The sequence below is a fragment of the Peromyscus maniculatus genome, chromosome X (genome assembly GCF_049852395.1).
Source record: "Peromyscus maniculatus bairdii isolate BWxNUB_F1_BW_parent chromosome X, HU_Pman_BW_mat_3.1, whole genome shotgun sequence".
In the NCBI taxonomy this organism is placed as follows: Eukaryota; Metazoa; Chordata; class Mammalia; order Rodentia; family Cricetidae; genus Peromyscus; species Peromyscus maniculatus.
Window position 1 is genome coordinate 133,195,991 of NC_134875.1, and position 12,155 is coordinate 133,208,145.

The 12,155-nt window shown below is 41.8% G+C and overlaps 1 protein-coding gene across 2 annotated transcripts in view; it reads left to right on the forward strand.

Moving 5' to 3' along the window:
* The window catches only part of Srpx (sushi repeat containing protein X-linked), a 73,112-nt gene that overhangs the window by 39,417 nt on the left and 21,540 nt on the right, over nucleotides 1-12,155 (forward strand). The window contains exons 2-3 of one of the 2 annotated variants that reach the window (XM_006976919.4): nucleotides 7,185-7,244; nucleotides 11,704-11,895. In XM_006976919.4, coding sequence (XP_006976981.1) covers nucleotides 7,185-7,244; nucleotides 11,704-11,895 — 252 coding nt within the window. The remainder of the gene's footprint in view (nucleotides 1-7,184; nucleotides 7,245-11,703; nucleotides 11,896-12,155) is intronic. The other variant, XM_042269173.2, reaches the window with a different exon arrangement.

Here is a 12,155-nt window from a genome sequence, read left to right on the forward strand (position 1 = left end):
TAGTCTTATTGCATCTTGTTATGCTGAGTTTGGCTGATATCACTGGGAGGCCTGCTTTTTTTTTTTTTAAGGGAAACAGAGGAGTGGATCCGGGGGAGCTGGAATTGGAAAGGGAACTGGGAGGAGTGGAAGAAAGAGAAACTGCAGCCAGGATATAACGTAAGAGAGAAGAATTAAAAAATAAAACAAAATAAAATCCTCATTTAGCCAACCCACATAGAAGTCCCCTCTCACATTGTCAAAAGATTTGTAGGTGGTTACAGTTACTAAGAGAAAGCTGCTCAGTTCTCTCTCACTGTGATAAAATACTTGAGAAAAGATCAACTTAAAGTAGGAAAGGATTCTCTTGGCTCACAGTTCCAGTACATGGTCAGCTGTCTCCATTGTTTGGTGACCTGTGGCAAGGCAAAGCATTATTGACAAGCACCTGGGCCAGAGAAGGCTGCTCATATTTCATAATATCCAAGAATGGGGGGAGGCAGGGCTGGAGTCCCACAGTCCTATAATCTTCTTCAAGGGCCCACTCCCAATATTGCCACCCCAAGGACCAAGCTTTTGGACACACAGGCCTTCGGGGACATTTCAGAACCTTACTGTAGCAGCAGAAAACACACACACACACACACACACACACACACACACACACACACACACACACACCACTCATTGCTATGTTGGTTTGCTTAAATATTTGCCAAGCTTTAATGCAGGAAACAAACTCCTCACTAGGTATTTTGGGCAAAAGGAAAGTAAATTAGATGGATTCTAACAAGGGAAGTCAGGAAGTCTGTATCAGTGGTCGAAGGTCAAGTTGATTCTGTCACTCTAAGGTGAGGAAACTGTTGTTTGATGGCCATCATTGACAGTGTCACATTCTGTCCATCCCACAATGTTGGTGAGAGGCCAGTGGCCATGGCATCTCACTGCTGTCAACACATCCACCAGAGCATATTTCCTGCATGTACAACTTAGGGAAATACTAACACCTTCTTTAAGACCAACCATTGACTAATGGGATTTCATGGAAATTAAAAGCTTCTGTACAGCAAAGGGCACCATTTGATCAAAGAAGCAGACTACAGAATGGGAGAAAAAAAACTTTCCATCTGATACAGAGTTAGTGTCTAGGTTATATAAAGAACTCAAAACTAAATATCAAGAAAACAAATGACCCAAAAAAATTGGCCCAAGAACTAAAAGAGTTCCTAAAAGAACTACAGATGGCCCAAAACTATTTTTAAAATGTGCAATATCCTTAGCTTTCAGGGTGATACAAACTGAAAATACATTGATATTTCATTTTCTCCCCAGTCAAAATGGCTAAGATAGAAACAACAGCAGCAAAGACTGTAGGGAAAGGAGAACATTGATTCACTGTTGATACAAAGTGATGCAACCACTACAGAAATCAGTGGGGAGTTTCCTCCAAAAGCTTGAAATACATCAACCATGTGATCCCTCTGTACCACCACCATACTCTCAGAGGACTTTATATCTTAATACAGAGATATATGACCATGTATATTCATTGCTGCTCTCTTCACAATAGCCAGGAAAATAAAAGAGCCTAGATACCCACCATTTAATGAGTAAAAAATGAAAATGTGGTACATTTACCCATGGTATTCAGTTACAAAGAAAAATGAAATTATGACATTTTCAGGTAAATGGTTAGAACTGGAAATAATTATTCTGGGTGAGATAACCCATTTTTAGATATGCATGTTGAAATTAGAATATCTCTAGAAGTCAGGAATATAGTAAGGGACCAGAGTGTGTGGGTGGGTGGGGGAGGGGGGTCTCAAGAGGAATGGATAGAACACACGTGGTACACAAGGGGAATGGGGAATAATGGAACAGAAAAGGCTAAATGGGATGGGGAATAGAAGGACGGGGTAGAGGAAGGAATACAAGGAGAGGATAACTAAGCTGAAGACCTTTTGGAAAGTCATATGAAAATCATTACTGTAAAAGCTTTCCATAATATGAAGCTATATAAAAAGAGTTTAAATAGAGCTACTCCATATATAACAGGGTGTCTTAGTTAGGGTTACTCTTGCTGTGATAAAACACCATGACCAAAAGTGACTTAGAAAGAAAAGGGTTTATTTTACTCACAGTTTCATATAATACTTGGACCCTTAAAAGCAATCAAGGCAAGAATTCAAACAGAGCATGAACCTGGAGGCAGGAGATGATTGCAGAGGCCATAGAAAAGTGCTGCTTACTGGTTTGCTCACCATGGCTTGCTCAGCCTGCTTTCATATAGAACCCAGGACCACCACCCCAGGGATGGCACCACCCACCATGGACTGGGCACTCCCATTGATCACTAATTAAGAAAATGTCCTACAGGTTTGCCTACAGCCAGATCCTATGGAGGCATTTTCTCAGTTGAGGTCTCCCCCTCTCAGAAGACTCTAGCTTGTGTCAAGTTGATATAAAACTATCCAGCATATAGGGTGATGATGCTTCACAATACAATGGGCTAGAAATAAAAAGCCCAGTTCCAGGAAGGAGTTACCTCTTTTGGATTTATTAGTGAGTGTGCACCTGTAGACCTCCAAACATTACAAGCTATTGTCATTGCTCTTAGTTATTGTCTAGAATTGACGACATGACCCTATTGTTGAATATACTACGTATTTGAGTGACAAGGCATGGAGAAATCAACTGGTATTGATGTGGGTATTTTAACATTCATATTGCTGGAGAGTACAATGCACACCACTTGGGGAGAAAGTTAATCAACACTTTTACCCAGCTATGAACACAGTGAACCATAATGACTAGTCTGGCGAGACACGCCCACTAGTCTGGCAAGACACGCCCACTGGTGTAAATAGTAGCACAAATGTTATGAGAATAACCAGCTACTTTCTGATTGTATTTAGACCCTGATTAACAGCTCATATAGTTACCATTAACTGAACCAAAACCTATGACTGGCTAAGTCATAGGTCCTTGGGGGAGAATCTAATACTATTATTAGATTCTTATCTTCATATCCATAGTGCATCTTTCAACCTTCACCAGAGAAGTTTCTTTCTGCAGTAGGTGGTGATGAATACAAAGACTCACTACTGGTCCACACGCAGAGAATAAGATGCGGTGGAGTGCTCAGTCCTAGATGGGATGTATGTATCACACCCCTGCAAGGCTCAGGGATCATCCCAGAAGATGGGGCAGAAAGACTGTAAGAGCCGGAGTGTCTGCAGTGAAAAAGTATTTGTGAGGCATGACAAAGCTGTTACACTCCTGAACTCACTGCAGTTGTGGCTTTGTGCACAAGACCAAGCCAGCCAAAATTCTAGCATTGGTGAGGGAGGACTCATCTCCAGCTGAAGTGCTATTGCAATTCATGACTTCTTGTAGCAGGCTTTCTTGGGCTGCCAGCACCCAAAGCATGGCATGAAGACTCATTATTAATTATAAAAGCTCGACCTTAGCTTAGGCTTATTTCTAGCTAGATTTTAAAACTTAACCCATTTCTATTAATCTATGTGCTGCCCTGAGGCTCATTTACCTCATCTATGTACTGTCCACCCTGCTTACCTGCTTCCTTTATATCTGGCTGACTGGTTCCCCTTTTCTCTCTGCACACCAACACCACCTGTCCCTCCTCTGCCATTCAGCCTTTTATTAGACCAATCAGGTGCCTTAGGCAGGCAAGGTGAAACAGCAGCACATCTTTATATGGTTAAACAAATGCAGCAGAAACAAAAGCAACACATCTTTACATAGTTATTATATTATATATTATATACATAAACAATTATTCTGCAACACAAACAAATGTAACACATCTTTACATAGTTAAACAAATATTCTATTCCACAACTTCTGTGAGAGGGAGAGTTAGTTTTCTTCAGGGATGCAGCCCCTGAGAGGCTACCCATCCTCCAGTAGCTTCACCCATTCACATACATGCATCACTAAATGGAGTCAATGGAGAATGGAGGGAAGGAAGAGGGGAAAGAAGGAGGGAGAGATCACATGAAGTTGGAAGAGAAAAATGGTAGTGAAAATATAGGATGGAATGGATTGGAGGGAATGGATGGATCTTATCAAAACACATTACATGTATGTATGAAATTCTCAAATAACAAATACATAGAGTAATCCCTTCCCTTTCATCTTCCAAATCTCTAAAATGCAGAGTTGCCCACAATCTGGGAGTAGGGGAGTCTAGAAACTGTGCTTTGTAAACTTCCTACCTCCAAAACACCGAGAAGCAGTGAAGCAGAAGATCCTGTAACTGGGAGTCCCTAAACAAGGTTTGGTGTGGCTCATCTAATCATACATATTTACAATATGATAACTTATTCCACAAAGGATTTGTGGTTGAAAACAGGCCACTGTGAAATACCTCTTAGTGGCTTCCGAGTCTCTAAGCCTTGAACATCTGGTTGTATTATTATGATATACATGATGAAAGTGCCTTCCACAAAGGATTTGCAAGTCCAGTCCAGCTAAGAGATTCGACCTAGGCACCAAGAAATGTAAACATTGCACCAGACAATTAGTATTAAGTTCTGTGGGCAGTGTTGTTACAGTGCATGGGAAATATAGAGTTCCTGGGGGAGCTGAGGCTTCCTCTCTCAGGACCCATAGAATAGTAAGAACTAAGAATATTGGCTTGATTGTTGACATGTTTTATTGTATAAAAGATCAACCAGGCAGGGAGCCTGCCACCCAGCTCCCAAATAAATACACAGAGGCTTTTCTTACTTATAAATGCTCAGCCTTAGCTCGGATTGTTTCTTGCCCGTTTTTCTTAAATTGTTCTGTCTATCTTTTGCCTCTGTGCTTTTCCTGTTCTCTCACTTCTGTAAATTTTACTCTTACTCCATGGCTTGCTGTGTAGCTGGATGGCTGGCCCCTGATATCCTCCTCCTTCTCTGGCTCTTTTTTTTCTTCCTCCCAGATTTCTCCTTCTATATATTCTATCTGCCTGCCAGCCCTGCCTGTCCTTTCCCTGGCTTGCTATTGGCTGTCCAGTTCTTTATTAGACCATGAGGTGTTTTAGACAGGCACAGTAACACAGCTTCTCAGAGTTAAACAAATGCAACATAAAAGTAACACACCTTAAAATAATAGTCTACAACAGCAGGCCATATTTAATCATGAGACATACACTTCTATGTTTGTCCAAGGCAATTGTCAGTTACATGCTAGACAACCCATATATTCCTAGAATTTGTGCAAATGACTGAGTTCTTCAAACCTGGCCCAGAAACTCAGGTATGTAGAATTAAAGGACCTTGGAATTTGTGGTTTGGGGGCTATTTTCTCATGTTTTTGAGCCACAAGAACCATTCAAGTTCTAGCCTTTGAAAGTTTTAAGGCTGGAAATAATGGATTTTTCATAAGCATATGGGGAAAGTTAAAGTGAACTACAGGAATAGGATTGGTCTGGGGAAAAGTGTGGAGAAAAGGATGTAATCCGGAGCCCCAAGAAACACTTATGTCTACATGGCAGACTGATGAGAAGCTGTGTCCAGAGACTGTTCAGAAAAAGAAAAACCAAGGAGGCTAGTGTGGACAAAAAGTTTATGGAATAGGGGGGTGCCAATTCTTTCCAAAACCTCTGTACCATAAAATTAGGGTGCCAGGAGGATCGTGTGTGTGTATGTGTAGGAGGATTGTGTGTGTGTGTGTGTGTGTGTGTGTGTGTGTGTGTGTGTGTGTGTGTGTGTGTGTGCTCACTGCTCATGGTATTGTTCCTTTAATGTGAGTGATTCAAGGTTCACATGGAATTGTGTCATTTCCTTGGGGGATACTTGCAGCAATGGAATGACTGGATCAAGGGGTCTAAAGCCAGGCTTTATGTTTCTTGGTTGCATTCCTAGGTTTCATGCTCACACACTCGCTATTTGATACAGAACAAAGAAAAGTCTGTAACTTTGCACAGCCTGGGTACCCTAGCCAAGGGATCAGGTGAGGAAATCCACAGCTGAGCAGAACAAAGGGATGGCTTTCTCTGCCTGGGAAAGCCTCTCCAAATGGTCACACTTCAGCTGGCCTCCTCTCCTCATTTTTTTTTTATTTCCATATTCTCCTTCTCTCATCAAGAACACCGGTGAAACAGGGGCCATTAATTATGAGCTGCCCTTGCACAGACGTTTGTGTAACCTCTAGGAGAGATGTTCCTTTTCTAGTTCAGTGGAAGGTGCCTGGGAAGTAGATGTGTGGCTAAAATGGTGCTAAGTTAAGGATTGGTGATCAGACTGAAGTACATAACTATAGTATTGCTGTGTTGAAATCTGACATTTGCTTACTACTTCAGGGCTGCATTAGAGGATGATTGGACCACGGGCCTGGGTACCAGGTGTTTGGAAGGGTCTACACTTGTCTGTATCTAGCAAGGGGGAGGTCTTTTGTCTCATCCTGTGGCATTGTTATAAAAAGCCCCTTTGAATAAAGTTCTGGGCTGTTTGGGTATTGACCCAGGTCCTCCGGAAGCTGTCCTGTGTTTCTGTCTTTCTTCTCATTGGCTAGGCCTATCATTCTATCTACAAGTTTCTCATCCCTCTCTTCTCAAGAGTACCCTGGGAAAGGTGGGGGTAGGACCCCCACATAAGATGCCCTAAGAAATTTTACTTTATCCTAAGGTAGGCAAGAAACTCTGAATAAATATCAAGGGTCCTCAGTTTCAGCCTTCATTTCCTACAGATGTGCCAAGGAAGCTGTCTATTTCTTTTGTCATTGAGATAAGACATTTGATTTCCCTTCTTGGCCTCTGCCCCCATTCATTTCAGCAGATGAACCTATTTCAGGTACTACAAACACTAGGTTCTACTGGGTTGTCTTTGCTGGAGGAACTGTGGATTTAGTCTGAGCCACACACATTTTACGGTGTCTGCTCTGGCATGAGCTTCATATACATTGGCATCATCTCAGAGTGAAGTTGACTCTCTTTCCCGATTCCAGAATTTCAGATGGCCCCGTGTGATTCCAAAAACAGTCTGAGGCTCATTTTGATTGGCTTTAGCCATCACAGCCCAGCCAGGTTCACTCTGAGAGGTTCCTGTCCCTTCATGAATGGCCACAGATGCTTCTGCTCTTGGCTCTGCATTCTAATAGCACCCCTTGCATGGATTATGCCCAAGCAATGCTTTCAAATAATGCGTCCATACTGTGTGGCTCTTCTTGCTGCAGTTTCTGTTCTTTTTTTATTGTAGGATCTGGAGACTCACCGCTAGAAGACGAAGGAGTCTGGTATTCACACTCTCTGTATAAAGGTGAATGCTTTGCTTATGTGCTGACGAGGACCTGCTGAGGCCAGGAGAATTTTTCTTTAAGGCTGTGCAGAGCAGACTGTAATAAAGTGACCAGACAACACATTGAAGTTCTAATTCTCTGCCCAGGAAGATAAATATTTAAAAGTAAATGTGCATAGGCACTCATCCTTCCAAAAGGAAAACAAAGGGAAGAAAAAGAAATCCCAGAAGTGCTGCCTTTCAGCACCCCATGGTCATTTTATTCTCCTAAATTTTCTTACTGTCCGCACTTCTGCAAAGGCAAGCTGTAGCTGATGAAAGTGAAAATCAAGCCTGATTCATACATTACAGCTAGAACTGTTCAGAGCAAACCTCCCAAGGTGAACTCTGCACCCAGTGCTGCTAATGTACTGACTGAATGGAAAATGAGAAACTTGATTTTCATGAGCTCATCTCATGCTCTGTCTGAGCCCAGCATGGCTCCTAAAATGATAAGTAAAGTGTGTTGTTGCTCACATGAATTTTAACTTAATGATAAGAAATCCAGCTCTACATGTTTCCACCAGTATGCACTCCCAGCAGGTCTATAAAGCCTAATCAAGAACCTTCTATACTGGCTTAGGTAAGTATACCCACAGACACTCCTACTGCTGCTCCCTTGAAGTCAGGGAGCTCAGGGCGGAAATGAAGGTAAATTTAAATGCTTTCCATCTGAAACGGCTCCTTCTTATTGCAAAGGAAAACTCTGAAGAAAATAGGCTGGCAAAGTTCCATTTTGACATTTGGCCCAAGAATGTATTCATACTCTGACCAGAAAGTACTACCCTCAACTGTTATGACCTTTCTGAGCTATCAGGGAATTGAAGTAGTTCCGGTCAGCCTTTGCCTCAAGACTGTCCTTCAGTTTTCCAGAGAAGTGGGCAGCCTTTCTAGACAATGACTGGTGCCTACGCCCAGGTGTGTTTCCACATTTGCTTTGATTTCTGACTGCAAAAGCTCACTTGTCAAATAATGTCTATCCTCATTGTCTTGGGCATTAAGTAATCCAACGAAGCACAAAATTTCTAGTCAGATGTTTGGACATACTCTGATTCATAAAACTTCCTGAAAGGTTTTGTTAGAAGCCCTTTCTGAGTCTCTAGTTGAAAAACATTCCTAAGATGCATGCAGTGTAGAGACTCTTTACCCACATAGTAGGATTGCCCCGTGTCCTTAGGACATTGTGCTCAGTGTCTACCCTCACCTTACAGTAGATCATATACCTAAAAATATATCTATCCAGAACCTTCCATGAATGTCTAAGAATAAATCTTTTCATGATACATTATTTCTGCTGTCAGTTAAATAGCTTGTTGGCAGGAATCATCACACTACACATTTTGTATGTACGTACAGACATACCAAAACATGTTATGTACCTTCGGTTTTCACAAGAGAGAGTTAAGTTATTTTTCTTCTTGGTATCACTGTTATGATGAGACTTGAACCTGGACCTTTATTCATGCTAGACAACTGCTCTATTCAAGAGTCACACCTCAGCTTTTAAGTGTCATTAATGTTAAAAGTTAGAGGTCAGCCATGATTAACTGTGAGATTATCTCTGGAATACTAAGCTCCTCAGTGTCTGGCACAGAGTATATACTCAATAACTAATTTGAATTAAATCCAATTTAAAAGGAGAGAGGAAGATTAAATAGCATACATTGGGCTCCCAGGATGTAACATCTTATTTATTGATTTGTTTTTATTTATTTACTTATTTGAGTGCTGGGGATGAAATTCAGACTTGATGGTTTTACTTGGGATACCATAATAAATTCCCACTAATTAAGGGAAGGAGAAGGTACATAGAGAAGTGTCAGTATTATCCCGTTTATGGAAGAGGGACCCGAGGGTTAGAGAGAGTAGGACGTGAGTTCTGTGTCACTCACTCAGCTGACAGATGCTGCACTGGACTCTGAACAGATGTTTTGGCTCACATCCATAATGCACTAGTAGTTTCTCATTAGCCTGCCGCACCATGCTGCCTACTCCACAGACTCCATTTAATTAGAGTGCTTATCACATTGGCTCAGGAGGATGCAAAGGCTTTCCTGATTAATCAGTTTGGATGTCTACTTGGTAAACCTTGTCTTTATTTCAACAGTACATGATCTTCCTTCCTCAAAGCCTCTATGTTAAACATTTTGTTAGTTCACTTTGACTTAACTCATGGTGCTTATATGCACTTTAAATTCAAATCATTCACTCACATTCCCATTGCTGTTACTAAAGAACTGTTAAACTGTCAAAACACATTCCAAAGATTTGTCTTGGAAAGTAATAAAAAATAAAATGCCTTTTACAAATAAATGAATACAAGATTCTTTTTCTCCACCTGGTAACAACATCACCTCTTTTGAATATGTGGTCAATACTGATAGAAGAATTTGAAGAATCAAAATGAGGGAGAAAAATCTACTAATTGCGTGCTACATTCAAATATGTAAGTTTGTTATATATGAAAGCACACACAGAACTTATATAGAACATAAATATACATAGTACAGGAAGACTGCATGTATAAAGTCTTCCAGAAGGGAAGAGTTCCAGGAAGGCCTGTGGGCCTGAGGTGAGCTCTGTACATCTATATCCACATGGTGGAAGTGAATGAGCTCTAGGGTAAGCTCCCATCAATCTATGTTGACCATCTAGGGAATGTTACCTGAGTCTTGAATTTCGGATCCACTTGCAACTTTCTGAAAACCATTATATGATTTTTTTTTTTAAAAAAGTATTAGTCAAAGGGAACCTGAGAGCATCAGAGTAAAAAAGTGTCCTATTGGCAAAGCCTGACTATCAAGACTGACTAGCAGGCAGAAGCATGTCCTTAGGAGAGAATTTCTGGGCAAAGCGAAATAAGGCCTGTGTTCCTTCCTGGCCACATGATGGCGAACTTACTCCATTTACTGACCACACAGGTGCCTGTGGGGGATGAAGAGCCAGGCAACTGCAGGACAGTAGTGCTTGTTCAGAGCATTAACTCCCACCCTGAGACTAGATGGAGCTTATTGCTGGTCCCCAGATAGTGAAGGAACTCCCCGACTAAAATGGTAGTCTTGTCCTTCTTTTGCATGGCTCTCAGAGAGTACCTTCCAAAGATAGAAGTTCAGCTTTATGAGTGATATCCTAAGTATACTCTGGCCAGCTGTCCTAGTTTTCTTCTCTGTTGCTGTGATAAAACACTGACCAAAGAAACTTGGAGAGGAAAGGCCTTTTTATTTCTTTTTTGGCTTACAGGTTACAGTCCATCATCAGGGGAAGCCAAGGCAGGAACTCAAGGCAGGATCCTGGAGGCAGGAACTGAAGCAGAGACCTAGACGGGCATGCTGCTAACTGGCTTGTTCTCCATAGCATGCTTAGCTTGCTTTCTTATACACAGTATCCAGGACCAGCTGCCCAGAGTTGACACCACCCATCTCTGTGATCTGGGCCATTCCTTATCAATCTTTAAGCAAGACATTTCCATAGGCCAGCTGTTCTCAACCTGTGGGTTGTGACCCCTTTGGGTGTTCACATATCAGATATTTACATTACTCTTCATAACAGTACCAAAATTGCAGTTATGAAGTAGTGACAAAAAATAATTTTATGGTGGGGGTCACCACAACATGAGGAACTGTGTTAAAGGATCACAGCATTAGGAAAGCTGAGAACCACTGCCATAGGCCAATCTGATGGAGACAATTCCTCAGTTGAAGTTCTGTCTCTCCACATGACTCCAGTTTGTGTCAAGTTCACAGAAACTAGTCAATGCAGCAACTACGAGACCAATATCAAAGCACCCTGCAGATTTCCATCTGAGGAGGGTGTCACTGTGTTACCTAATGGGGCATAACTGGGGATGTATGAAAAGGGGAGTAATTGTTCCATGAGTGTAAGCCAAAATGACACTCTGTTTTGAACACTGGTGTAGCTTAGTTCAAATTAGTAAACAAGAACACTGTGGTTTTCTTTATAGAGAATATGCATATAGCTGGGTGGAAGCCACAGTTAACTGTGTTATGCATAGATGGCTAGAATAGAAATTCACTATGGCATCAATTAGTCTCAAGATATTAGGATATCATGTGAAGGTAAATACTAGAGGGAGCAAGTGCTTATTGAACATTTACTTTGTGCTCAGCACTGTGCTAGGCAATGGATATATAGTCTTTATTCCTTATAACATTTGCCTGTTATCATTGGCAGAGGTGCTGACTCAGAGAGTTGAGGTAGCTTGTCCACGTGATACAACTAATTAGAGGTACTTGGATTCATATTTAGTTATGTCTGATACCCAGTCTCATAGCCATAACCTTCTTATCTACAAATATTTAATACACAGGGCACCATTGGAAGGCCAGAATCTGGCCAGTAGCCGATCTGGGAGTGCAAGAGTGAAGGGCTGCACTGTCTACACCTGTCACTTATTTCTCCCTTCCTTTGTTTCTGCCTGTAGACACTCCATGGTGCTCGCCCATCAAGGTGAAGTATGGGGATGTGTACTGCAGGGCCCCTCCAGGGGGATACTACAAAACGGCCTTGGGGACCAGGTGTGACATTCGCTGCAGGAAAGGCTACGAGCTTCACGGTTCTTCCCAGCTGATCTGCCAGTCAAACAAGCGCTGGTCGGATAAGGTCATCTGCAAACGTGCGTAGATCCAGCCTGGGCTGAGTCCTCAGGGGTGAAACTGTTTTGCTAGGAGATGAAGCTTTGCACCGAGTGGTGATTTGAAGCCAGTTGGTTTCTCCGTTATAGCAGAGGGGGGTGTGCTTCTTTTTGAAGGAAGGGTATGGTGCACTTTTAGGAAAAGAATGGTTAAGAGACTTTTCCCAGCACACTGGGGATATTTGCTCAGTAAATACAAGGCTCCAAAGAGTTGCTGGTGATTTAGAAACAAATAGGACACT